The following is a 13,398-nucleotide window of genomic DNA, read 5'->3' on the forward strand; positions in this document are numbered from 1 at the left end:
TGCCAAAAAATAAGTGTCCTCATATTCCAAACTATCACCACGCCTTAGTAGGGTGGGACTCGAACCTAAGCACTAACCCAAGCATTCAAACTCAAGCACTAACTCAAACACTCAAACCCAAGAACTAACCCAAGCACTTTTTTGACAGGACACAAGTCAGGGTATTGTAGGTAATGGCCGAGTGGTGGAGACTTACATTGGCAGCAATATGGCTCCACCATGCTATCCTTCAAGACAAAAGGAAGCTAGAGAGGCTTGAGGAATGTTAGAAAGCATGGCTACCATGTTTCGGTGAAGGTGACCATAAAGAGGTTTGTTGGAGATGGTGCCCCCCGGAGTCAATCTTGATGTCAGCATGAAGGGGGGACTTGGATTTGAATGCGACATAACAGAGGCGACCACAGCCACTTCTACTTCAGGTTTAGGATCATGTTGGATGAGGGAGCTTTCCACTAGGTAGCGAGAGCTTCAGGCAGCATGCCCAGTTTTTGTATTAGTCCCTACGAGATATTAGAGAATGTATATACATGTTTCATCAAACCCAAGCACTAAACAAATAAGACTCAAACCTAACTTTCGTATATGTATCTACGGATGATATCACCTAGAATGTTTGGCATGACTCCTCACGCTAGTGCACCAAGTTATACCCAATGTGCATTATGGATCACAGCTTAAGAACTTAGTTTCTCCGAACTTCCAAGTCCTCTTACTTAAAGAGCTAGTTAATCAGTTTGTGATCATGTATGGACTCTTCCATGATTGGCCTCATGGGCCATCAATTTTGAAGTCAACACTTTCAAAGAACAGGATTTGCTGCGATGATCCTTACGAAGTCATATGTTTGATTCATGTGGTTGATCTTATAGAAACACTCCACTCCAAAACTTCGCTCGCTTTCTTTGTTATACTCCCTTCCAAGATCACAAACACACATTAGTGGAGCAGGAGAGATCAAGCTAAAAAAAACCTAAAAGGAAAGTTATTACATTAAATGAGAGGGTTTTGTCCCTTTGATTTGCCAATTTTGCTTAGTAAATTACCTGATAAACATAACATGGTTCTATGCATAAGTGTAAAAGTTCTCAAAAATTAACTTTTATTCAAAGCCATCTTTTTGAATATTCGAGAATTATTTCCCTAACTTTGTTAGCCTCGCCTCAAGGCAAACTTTACGGTCATACTTCTACTACACCACTTTGATTTTGTGTGTTCCTATGAACCATTTACACTTGTGATTTTAAGTACCCTAGAAAATTCTTTAAGAACATTGAAAGGACTCTATCCTTTAGCTTACTAAGGCTTTTCCTTTCACAAGTTTCTTAATTGCTATATGGTCTAACATGGGCAATTCTATACTTAAGAATCCTAATGATAGCACAGTTGTCAGTAGCAAGACTTTCGAGCACCCTATTGATTCTCCACTCCCAACTTGCATAACTACACTTAACTATGCCCTTTGATTCTTATATTTCAATTCTATCCCTTTATTATTTTCTTTTGGCCTTACACAATTATTCTCCTCTAGGCTAAAAGGATAGCTTTGCACTTTCTCCTATGCCTTAACAAGTATTCTTAGCGATGAACTTATCTGATGGCTTAGGGAGTGGTCCTTCAATCTAGATATGCTCACCTTAATCCCATATATTAGGATTAACGTTATTATTCATATGCCTTTGTATGCCAATCATTAGTTTTGCCAAAACCCTTTTAGCTTTGTCCAATTCGGATAAATGAACTTCTTTCATCTCTACAACTTTGAATGTTAAATAGCATCTGCTATCCATTTTTCGCTAGGGACTTAGTTCCTTGGGCTTTATCTAATGCCCTCATGATATTAAATACCACTTCTTGGTGTTTTAAAGTGTTTATATATCCCAATGATGGCCTTCTTTAATAATAAACATTTCTTTTTATGACATTGACTTACTATATTGCAATATAAATAATTTATCTCCCAAGGGACATATCTAACCTTTTTATCCCAATAAAGAGTCTTGGGAAGTTAACTTCCACTAATCCAATCAATTATATCTTAGTTGCCTCATAGTCATCAAGTCTTACAACTTGGACTTGAATTCAAACTCAATCTCAATCTTGATCTTGGTCTCAGTCTTAGTCTTGGTCTCGGTCTTAGACTCATTTTTGGACTCCATCTTGAACTCCTCGAATTCCTCAGACACTGACACTTCTATGTGTCATGACACTTGCTATGTGTCTGTCCTTCTTGTGTCCATTTCCAAAGACTCATTTATTGATCGCTTTGTGATCATTCTTCAAGCACTTTATTTGGAGTTCCACACCCACTATCAACTTTATGAGTTGGAGCTTTTGGTCCAAATGTCTTATGTTCGTTAGACTTTTGCTTCGACCACTACTATGTGGCATATATTTGGCTCCACTTTTGGGGCTTAGGGATTTGTGTCTCACAACTCCACCACCTATAAACGAAGTTCGATATCCTCATTGAACAATAAACCATTTTATAAAGTAACCCCATCATAGATTACCATTTTCATCCTTAGCATAGTTAATATTCATCACTAGTTAGACACCGAATGCTCACCATGCCTTACACATTCTCTAAAAGCATCATTTTTCCAACTTAGAGTCTCATTAGATCATATATAATAGTTATTTTCCTTTGTTTGTCTAATTCTTGCTAAACCTGTTAGAGATACCTTATCTATCTCAATCTCACTACTCATTCCAAAGTAGTTTAGGCCTCTACCAACATAACTATCATACTTTGAAATTTCAATATTGACTTCTTAAGTCAATTTCCTAGGTGTCTCTAACACCTTACATTGCACATATTGTGTAAACTCCACTTCCCCATCCTAGGAAGTTCTTTACTAAAGGGTACTATCATCCTCTTTTTTATTTTGTGCCACCCTAGGTATTAAGTTCCACTTGGTCACCTTGACAAAGTCACATTATATTATTTATTTAAATCACTACTTTGAATTAGGAACACCATTCTTGTCGCAAATGTGACTTCGGGTATCGAAAGTTATCTATCGGCCAATCCTTAAGGACACTCTTTTCTTACTGCCACGACGGCAAAAGGTCAGTATTGCTAGACCTGTTATCAATTCCCACTTAAGCTAGTTGAGAAACTGGTTAATGACCATGCACTTAAATCAGATAAACATAAGGTAGGAACTCTATGTGTTTCTTGCTGAGCATACTCAATCTGGTTTGAGAAACTCCTGTCATTGGCTTGCACTTGCTAGTATCAAAAACCCTCACAATATTGAGATTGGTCCTTCAATATTTGCTAGATGATAGCTTACTGTGTCTACCAAACACCCTCACTATCATGCCTTATATATTAGTCTCATTTCGGTCCTAAATGCTAATTATGGAAAGTGTCTAGATTCACTCATTTAGCACATTTATGGAATGTAGAGATTGTCCTAAACACAATGGTATTTGTCCCGTGTCCAAATTCATATTTAATAAATTTCAAGTTTATCCCAGAGACTAACTCCTGATACTAAGGGAGGCTTGGGGTGAAAGCCCAAAGCATGTGTTCCTCAGGGGAAAGGTTCCAAATGTATAGTAAGGATAGTGGGTAGGTCGGGTACGGCTTACCAACCTGAGGCATAGTTTAGCTCCTACTTGCGTGCTTGTTTTTGTTTTGTGTCTGACTTGGGTCTAAGCCCAAGTTCCACACCATACTAGCTGATGGAGTACCCATGTCCTTGTGTTAGGCCATCGGTATGCCGAAATAGCGCTAGACTCTGTTTGGCTCCGTTTTGCATGCTAGTTCTAGCAATGGGATGCTGGTTGCTCTAGGACTGTTCCAAGTTGCTCCGGGCTTCAATTCCTTCACTCCTTGGGCTGTATGCTTGGGAGTTGCTCCGTGGTCTAGTTCCGTCACTCCTTGGCTTTATGCTTGGAAGTTTGGCACAGTTCCTTCGTTCAGTGGCCCAAGGCCCTGAACCTCGGGTTCCACACCACTGTCCTATGGACACGTGGCATATGACACGTGGCACATGGAGGGTTTAGGTTCCACTTCGTGGTGTTATCCTATGAGGATAAAGGGTAAAAACCACGTGTGCCACATTTGGTATCAAAAGATACGTCTCGGTAAATACTATCCAATGAGATTGGGCAATTAGTCTCGTTGCATACGCAGAGATGAAACGATGATCTAAATGGATACACATTTGGGTGCAAAAGCTTCGCAATTGTTCCTTAAGTATAAATTTTGGTTACTTTGTTGTACCATATGATGTGAGCTTGCTCTTGGGCTCATCGGATAGATTTGAGGTATACCATTTTGCACGAGTTTTCACTTGGGCTCGTGAGTGAGGTGCATCAGCAACTCAAAGTTACACTTTGAGTTGGTAGGACTAATTTTAGCTTATCAATGGTTCCATGAGTTATTCAAATGATTCCATGAGTTGTTCCATGTACCATGGGTGAAAATAAACCTTCCTTAGGTTTGTTATGAGTGGCAAATAGGCTGGTCTGTAATTGTTTAGCATAGCACTAGTGGATCCTTCTTAGGTATGATTACAAAATGGATCAACCAAGACTGTAGGGATTAGTCTTTTGGTTCAAGTAATCATTGTCGTGCTCTCTCATAAACTTTTCTTGGATTGGATTGAAGGTAGTGCAAATGCAAGCTTGAGGTTTGGTCAAAGATGAAACCGAAAAGAGAATTATCGAGGTCAAAGGATCAAACACGTAAATCATTTTCTCTTCTTGGAGAGATGATTTGTAATGAAATGTTAACTCATTGCTCATGTTCACATTATGCAATCAAAAATCCCTACCTTAATACATGTTGGTTATGATGGTCTTAAAAGTGGTGAGTTATAGAATGGATAACAATGAAGTGCTAAACCATTTTGTCTAGGCTTGCTATTGAAAAACTTGGTTTGCAATGCTCAATTCTTTTCCAGGGATCCTTGCTATTATTCCTTGAGTAGCTTGGTATTGAATTAGTTTTGAGTTTAGTCCGAAAGAGAGTGGTATGAGATTGTCCCTGTTATGAACAAAAGTTAGTGGTGTTGAGTATTGTAAATCTCTATCGGTGGGGTGTGGCATTTATGTTGCATTTTGTCGAATCGAATTGACACTTAATACTTACTTAAACCTTTGTAGTAGTGATATAAGCATTGCTCATAGTGTTGCTTGATTGATGATCAAGTCATTATGATACTTATATCATATCTTATGTGATAATGAGCAATGTGTTTACGAAGTTGCTTAATTAAATGATGACCAACCCCAAAGTGGTTGATGGTGAAGCTAGACTACTTGCACAAAATAGCATTGTAAGTAGCTTTGATTGGATTCTTGATGGTGATCTATGATATGCTAAGCTTAAGTTAGTACCTTGTTTCCTGGGGAGTTTGCCCATTAAAGTGTTAAAAAGGGTTATAGCATTCACTTGCTATTGTTTGTTGGTTTATCCATTAGCACTTGGAGTAGATTGTTGGATGGAAAAGGTGTATAGTTGAATTGACATTGTTAGCACTTGTGTTAGTGGAAGTGGCCTTATTATTTCAAGTGATAAGGAATTTTCCTTTGACCTTGATTTTCCATATCATTTTTTTTGTTAGTGTTTTGGCTTCACATTAGATCTTGAAGATGGTTGAAGAAAAGTGTTAGTGCAATGTGAATATCCGAAGACATGGTCTTTGTGATCAAGCCTTAGATGTTCATTTTGCATTTTTGCAAATGTCGGTGTTGGATATCAAAAATATGGGCATAATGTTCAAGGCTTAAGCATACTATAGGGTCTTGAGAATTTCTGTTGAGGTGAACCTATGTGAAGTTGTAAGTAGGAGGAAGTTGGTTGAATCTTGAAAGTTTATATTCTTGGATTGAGAGTCATTCTTTCTTTAAGATGGAAAATTTTTCACAAATTTTCTTAGACTTATCCAATGGCTGATTTATTGTTATTTTGTCTGAAAACCTTTCTGTTTTATTAAGTTAATACAAACTAGTGAAAGGGTTGGAATTAACTTTTGTTAACTTAGACCTTAGTAGGTAGTTTGTATGATACAACCCAAAAGGGGATGCTAACTTTTGGTGTTAAAGTAATTGAGTTGGATAGAGTCTGGAGTTAGTGTAGAAAAGTGGTTCTTGCACTTTTCTAGAAAGGTGACCCTTGTGCCTTTCTTCTATAGCGTTATGTTCGGTGGCAGGTTGCACTTTGCATTTCATTAAGACTCTATGAGAGTAATAAACTCTCATTAATCTTGACTTAATCTTGGTAACCCTGTGCCTTGGCTGAGGATGGTGATGTCCAACTTAGTTGTTTAAGTTTGAAATGTTAGTACCTATACTATAGCTTTGTCGATGAGGAGGTTGTGTACTGATATGAGTCTATCTCATGGTCCTCACTTTGGTTTTAACTGAGTGTTAATCATGCATAACTAGCCTCTTCAAGAGATGCTCAAAGCTATTGGCTAGACATGTTGGTGAGCTTATTGCAATTGAGTTGGATTCAAGTAGTCATTTAGTTTGTGTTTGTCCATGAACCTTTATCTCATACTTGGGATATTATATTTATGTTGAACAAGTATATGACTCAATGGCATGAGTTTAGTGTTTGAGTCTTATAAAGGCAAGTTGAAAAGTGATTGTTAGTTACTTTGCGAACTAATGATTACTTGTAGACTTTGTCAAAGACTATTGACACTTGCTTCATTCAATGAAGATTTATCAATGATGCATTTGCTTTACTGGATGATGTTGTGGAGGATCGTGTTATTAGACTTACATGGGTTTTCTATATTGGCATGTTGACTCTACCTCTATCGATATCATTTGGATACGTTTAGTATGTAGTGTTGGATTTCATAGAGTCTTGGATGTGGTGATTCACTCCTTGAGGAAGTGTTATCTGTAACTGAGTTTTGCTCAAGGATTGGTTTTGGATACTGAGTAAAGTATCTTTGACCTTGGTTAGCTTAGTTGTTAAGGAGTTTTGAGTGGTGATTCACTTGTGCTTTCTTATAGCTTTGTTATGGTGTTAATAGCATTGAAGTGATGCCTTATCGTTGACATTGTTGATATTGAAATTCAAGTGGGATGAGATGTCTCTTCGTAGGATTGATATTAAGTTTCATTAATCTCAATGAAGATAGTGTTGATGATTTGGCTATGGCTTTGTGTTATTGGCATTCGTGCATTTGCTAATTAGCAATTGTATTGACATTCAAATAAACTAAGTGGTAAATTGAGTTAGTTGTGTTCTAGACGAGATTATTTAGTAGGGGTTGAGCTTTAATTTTTCCTTGAAAAGTGATTTAGTCATGGACTATACTAACTTTACAGGAAAAAGAATTAATGATTGATATTGAAGTGATTGAATCCTTGTTGGATTTAAGTTGGGATATATCGATCATTAATGATTTTTCTTGTGCTTGTTATAAAATGAGTTACATTTTGTTATAGATGGATTCATGGAGGATTATTTAATGATCACTTGTTGAACATAACTTTGTTATGCTTGGCTTTTGGATTGATGTAAATACACTTTTCATTAGCTTTGCATTATGAAGTTTAGTTTTTTGATGTGTTGAGAAAGATATTATGGGTTATACCATGATTTCTTCTTTAGCATTTAAGTTGGTTCATACGAGACTCATGATTATTATTAGGCATGACCTGGCTATAGGTTTCTTCGAACTTTTGGTTAGTAATCACTAGTGATAATTAATTATCATCTAGGATAGTTGCCTTGTCAAAGGTTTTGCTTGATTATTGTTGATATAGAATGATTTGCCGTTCTTTGGAATGGTTAATTCTTTCTTCCACAGTGATTATGCATCTCTTTATTAATGGAATAATTGATGATCTTTCATGATGATTAATTGTTCTCTTTGATAGATTATGGCTTTTCGCAAAACCATATATTCTTTGTGGTTTGCTCTGGATTGGTCTCTTGAGTTTGAGACATCAGTAAAATGTTATTGACACTTGCTTAAGCAACTTTGGTTCTTTTGTATTGTTGACCGGGATCTAGTTAGATTGATTAGTGCAATACTTGGCATGAACAAGTGTTTATTGGTCTTACTGCATTCATTCTATTTTGTTGATTGTTGCTCAAGTTAGTTTTGATAGATTTGGATGTTATTTCTTTTGTATGATACATTTGCAAGCATTTTGCTTGCCAATCAATGATATTTTGTGTTCTTTGAGTTATTTTTGGTAAGTTGTTTGGTATACTATCTGCAATCTTCAAGTAGTTACATTTCATCATTGAGTTTCCTTGATGATACATTAACTGTTGAATTTTGTAGGATGGTGAATCTTATATTTCTAATTATTCTGATTTTGGTGGTTCCTATACTCTAATATTGGTTTATTGGATGATAACTTACTTGGAATACTTTTGTGTTCTAATCTAAGATTTAATCACTGATAATTAAGTCTTTAATATATCATTATTTATGACTTTGATATTGTCCATCTATTGATCTTTAAGTTTGGGCCAATATAGGTACCCTAGCTTCGGCACTTCGTGTGCATGGTGAAATCTTTAGTCATGGGGTAGTTACTATTGACTGGTCACATCACCTGCCTCTCTATCAATATTCCTTATTTCATTACAAGGGCGTGACCATGTAAACAACTCTAACTACCTATTTACAGTAGTTTATCTAAACCTTACCGACAGGTTTAATTTCTTTGCTCATGAGGGTTGGGGCCTTTGGCTTTTCTCTTTATGTCTCTGCAAGCAGGGGTGTATCACACTTTTGTAAGTTGGGTGACAACCAAAGCAACAAGGGTGGCTAACTCCATTGGTCATTTCTTTGTCAGTGACGGCTAGAAGGTGTCTGAGTGGGTAGCACATCTGCATTAGACAAAGAGGTTATCCTAACTCATTTAAGTTGGTGCATTTCTCACATAGTGTGATCACCATGAACTTTTTCTGGAGTTGTTTCCTTGATGGTGGTCTAAACTCAAGTGTGCATTTACAAGGATGTCGATCTTCCCTAGGGGGGGAGAGTGTTGTAAATGTGACTTCAGGTATTGAAAGTTACCTGTCGGCCAATCTTTAAGAACACTCTTTCCTTACTGCCATGACGGCAGGAAATCGGTATTGCTGGACTTGTTATCAGTTCCCACTTGAGCTAGTTGAGAAACTGGTCAATGACCATGCACTTAAATCGAATAAACATAAGGTAAGAACCCTATATGTTTCATACTTGACCTAGTTTGAGAAACTCCTGTCATTAACTTGCACTTGTTAGTATCAAGAACCCCCACAATATTGAGATTGTTCCCTCAATATTCGCTAAATGATTGCTTACTGTGTCTACCAAACACCCTTGCTATCATGCCCTATGTATTAGTCTCATTTCGGTTCTAAATGTTAATTATGGAAAGTGTCTAGATTCACTTATTTGGTAGACTAGTACTTTCCAACTTTAAGTTCTTGAGCAGCACCTGACCACTATTGAGAATAAGCTGGTATGCTCCAAACTGGGAAATCAACCTCATGTATCCCAAGGACAGATTTTTCCTTGAATAAGGAGCTGCTGCTTGGGCAAAAGGTTTGTTGGAGAATCGAAGCTACCTTTCTTGTCTTTCCCAAAAACAACTAAGATCCTGTTCTCAAGCAGCACAGCACTTTCAGCACAACACTGTCCGGGAGTGCTTTGCCACAAGGGGACGAAGCTGCTACCATCAGTGACGGAAAGCCCTCCCTGGGCTTTCAACTCAAGCTTGGCATTTTCACTTGCTTCTGCAAAAGAAGTCGGCCAGGACTCAGCAGCATGAGAGTAAGTAGCTTCATGAATGTTGTTTCTGACATGATTTCTCCAAAGCTTGCTCACCAAGTTTTTCTTTGTTTTTAAGCTCTTTTGTATGGAGTTATGTTTAAGCTCAAAGGAATATTAGGGTAAGGAACTTAACATACCTTATAGTTTGGACGTTGGTAATTGTTTACACGGAGGAGAACTGCATGCTTCGAGAGCGACTGAAGTAGTGCGAGGCTTTGAGCATCCAGCTCTGCAGCCGTGGACATGGGGGTCTTTGGGTCTAGGCGAGGTTAGGCCTCTTTGTCTTATTATTTGGTGTCATAATAATTACCTTTGGAAAGATAATAGAGATAATGTGATAGCACATGGCAGTAATTCCATCTAGAGGATCCTGTGGTGGTGGCGAACGTCCTTTATCTGGCATGGCAAGGAAGATATTCATCATAATGAATCATTACTGCAGCATTATTTATTCACAAGCAGCTACATATTCCACTCTAGATACTGTCCTCACCAAGAATCCTTCTTGTTCCATTACGGCCACATCATTATAAAGTTCGGAGCCAAATTCCGCAATTGCGATTTGGTGTTCAGGTGGATATTGCAAAATAATTATTACTAAACCCATCTTTTTCTGGAGATAGCAAGAGATTGTTTTGAGCGCGCCCATGACTTGCTCATTCATCACTTTTCTTAGCCAAGCTAATGGTACTAGATTATTTGTCTTATAAATAATCACCACATGAGCATTGTCCACCTTTAAAAATATGGAGCCTGCTCGCATCTCTACACACGATCTCCCTCTCCTCCAGCTTGGAGATGATTGCGGTGGCTTTGTGACAATCCTGGCACACTCTCAAGTTCTTTGCAATCCTGACCACGCTTCCTGGCTTGGAATTGATCAACGCACAAGCGACTGCAAGCTTCTCGCTGTGCTGGCAAAGCGCGTCCTCCTTCTCGCCATCGCTCACATCCTTGAGCACACTCTCAACGTCAGCAGCATATCCATTCTCCTTCATCCTCGCCACCAATTCCTCGAGCTTGGCACGGATCTCTCCAATCTGCTCGTGAGTGGTGTTCCCGACCAAAAAGCTATGGACCCGGCCACTGGAATCGGTCCACCAGCTTTTGCCCGGCTTCCTCCAAGCCTTGGCCACATTCCTTCTAGCAAGAACTTTGCTCCTCTCGTCGAGCTTGCCTGTGCTCGAGTATATGTTGGCCATGAGAACATACGCCGCAGCGCTGCTTGCGTCGAGCTCCACCAGCGACTCGAAAGCCACCTCTCCCACGGCCACATTCTTCCACTTTCGACACGCCCCGAGCAGCGTCTTCCAGATGATCGCATCCGGCTTCATGGGCATGGATTCGATCACGTTTACCGCCTCGCCAAACCGGTTTGCGCGGCCCAGCAGATCCACCATGCACACGTAGTGCTCTCTCCCTGGAGAAATTCCATGCTTGTTGCTCATCGCTGCAAAATACTTCCTCGCCTCCTCGACCAGACCGGCATGGCTGCAAGCGCTCAAAACCGACACGAAGGTCACCCCGTTTGGCTCCAGGCCATCTTCCTCCTCCATTCTCTCCAGCATCTCAAACACCGCCAATGCATCACCTTGGAGGCTATATCCCGCTATCACCGCGTTCCAGGCCGCGATATCATGCTTGGTCACGGAGATCCACTGATCAAACACCTTGCGAGCAGCAGCCATTCTCCCTGTTTTGCCGTAGAAGTCGATCAAACACGTCACCAGGATTGGATTCTTGTCCAGGAGCCCCACGATTTGGGCATGGATTTGCTCCCCAGCTTCCAGCGCGTTGACGGAGCCACAGGCCTTGAGAAGAGCACCATAAGTTTGAGGACTTGGGCTTATGCCAGCATGAGAGCCTTGATCGCCAGCCATGCGCGAGTAAAGCTCCAAAGCTCGCTCGCTCTCCCCGCTATTGACGTATCCCCGTATCAAGCCAGTCCAGAGCACAACGTCCCGCTTAGCCGGAGCCACGCTATCGAAAACCCGCCTGGCGTCCACCATGGAGCCACACTTCGCATACATATCAACCAGCGCGCTCGAGAAGAGGACGCTTGAATCAAGGTCCGCTCCCACCACCTTCACAGCCTCGCGGTGGAGAGCTCGTCCTCTCTCCAGCGATTGAAGCCTCGCAAACCGCCCAATCTCCACCTCGGTGGCTTCTTCTTGAGCAGCCAGAGCAGCGCAGGCCATCACCGCTGCGAGATAAGTCCGAGAAGTGGGAGCACAGCGAGCGCCATCTTTGGTGGACGATTTCATCCGCGCAAAGAGTTCCAGAGCACCCTGCGCGCGTCCATTCTCGACGTATCCAAACAGCAAGGCATTCCAGGTGACTGCGTTGTGCTGCGGCGAGGAGTCGAAAACCTTCTTGGCGTCCTCGAGGCTTCCACACCTGGCATACATGTCGATCATGGTGCTCTTCACGTAGAGATTCGACATGCAGCCGCTGGCAAGCGCTAGCGAGTAAATGCTTCTCCCAACTTTGAGACACCGCTCTTCCGCGCCTAGAGCCACACAAGCCTTCAAAGCTGCGACATACGTCTCCGCGGAAGGAGGAGGAGCTTCCGCGCCGATCACCATCTCTTCATAGAGCTGCAAGGCGAGCTCGGCTTCTCCATTCTCCACACATCCCAGCAGCAAAGCGTTCCACGAGACCACGCTGGGCTGCTGGATGCTGTCGAACACATCGCGAGCAGCGGCCATGTCCCCACACTTCGCGTACATCCCAACGAGCGTGTTCGCCACATATATGTCTGTATCGAATCCCTTCGTTCTTGCCTGACCGTGGATCGCCACACCGGTTTCCAGACTCTTTTTCGCTTTGATAGCAGCCTTGAATCCTTGCTGCTGCTGCTGCTCTGCCAACTCCGCTGCCGCAGAGATCCCGCAAGCCTTCGCTGCTGCTACAAAAGTCCTGGAATCCGGAGCACACCCATCCGAAACCATGCGCTCGAACAGCTCGAGCGCAGCAACCCCCATCCCATTGTTGACGTACCCGAGCAGCAAAGCGTTCCACGTCCTGGTATCCCGAGTTTCCCTGGCCTCGAAAACTCTTCTCGCATCTATCAGGCTGCCGCACCTTGCGTACATGCTGACCAGTGCCGCCGCGACGTAGACGCTCGCGTCCTGGCCCTGGGAAGCGGCAGACTTCTCGAGTTCCCTCCCGCCCTCCAAATCGTTGCAGGATTTCAAGTCCGCCAGCAGCTTCTCTGGGAACGCCAGGTATGTCAATGGCTGTCTCGTGGTGGTAGCTCGTGTGAGCGGAGAATGCGAGTTCGTCCCGATGCTATGATCATCTTTCTTGTAGTGTGCTCTGCGAGTACCTCCATTTGTAGCATCTTCTAGGCATTTAATCTTGGGTTGCAGCCAAGCAGGGCAAGAACCAATCCACAGTCCTACTCCAGTGGACGAATGCTTGAAGTCCGGATAGTTGCCCCACTGTAGAGAAATGCCAAGTTGTAATCTAGGTACTGGTATTGGGAAGAACACTCACATTTTTAGATCTATTGTCCCACCATAGCTCAGGATCCTCAAAGAAGCTGAGCCAGTGCTGCTCCACACATTCGCGAGATTGCTTAACTCCTCTTCGCAAAGCCATACCTATTATACTTGACCTAAAATCCCTAGGGCTTCTGCAC

General features: G+C 41.5%; 1 protein-coding gene across 1 annotated transcript; it reads right to left on the bottom strand.

The window, feature by feature from the left end:
- Positions 1 to 10,441: 10,441 nt before the first annotated feature.
- Positions 10,442 to 13,358, bottom strand: LOC112344383 (pentatricopeptide repeat-containing protein At3g49170, chloroplastic-like). Its single transcript, XM_024669014.1, has 2 exons — positions 13,254 to 13,358; positions 10,442 to 13,198 (listed from the first exon to the last, which is right to left on the bottom strand). Exons 1-2 carry the CDS (start codon positions 13,356 to 13,358, stop codon positions 10,460 to 10,462), a joined length of 2,844 nt encoding a protein of 947 aa, XP_024524782.1. The 3' UTR covers positions 10,442 to 10,459.
- Between the last annotated feature and the right edge of the window lie 40 nt (positions 13,359 to 13,398).

This window comes from Selaginella moellendorffii, unplaced genomic scaffold (genome assembly GCF_000143415.4).
Source record: "Selaginella moellendorffii unplaced genomic scaffold, v1.0 SELMOscaffold_4, whole genome shotgun sequence".
Lineage (NCBI taxonomy): Eukaryota > Viridiplantae > Streptophyta > Lycopodiopsida > Selaginellales > Selaginellaceae > Selaginella > Selaginella moellendorffii.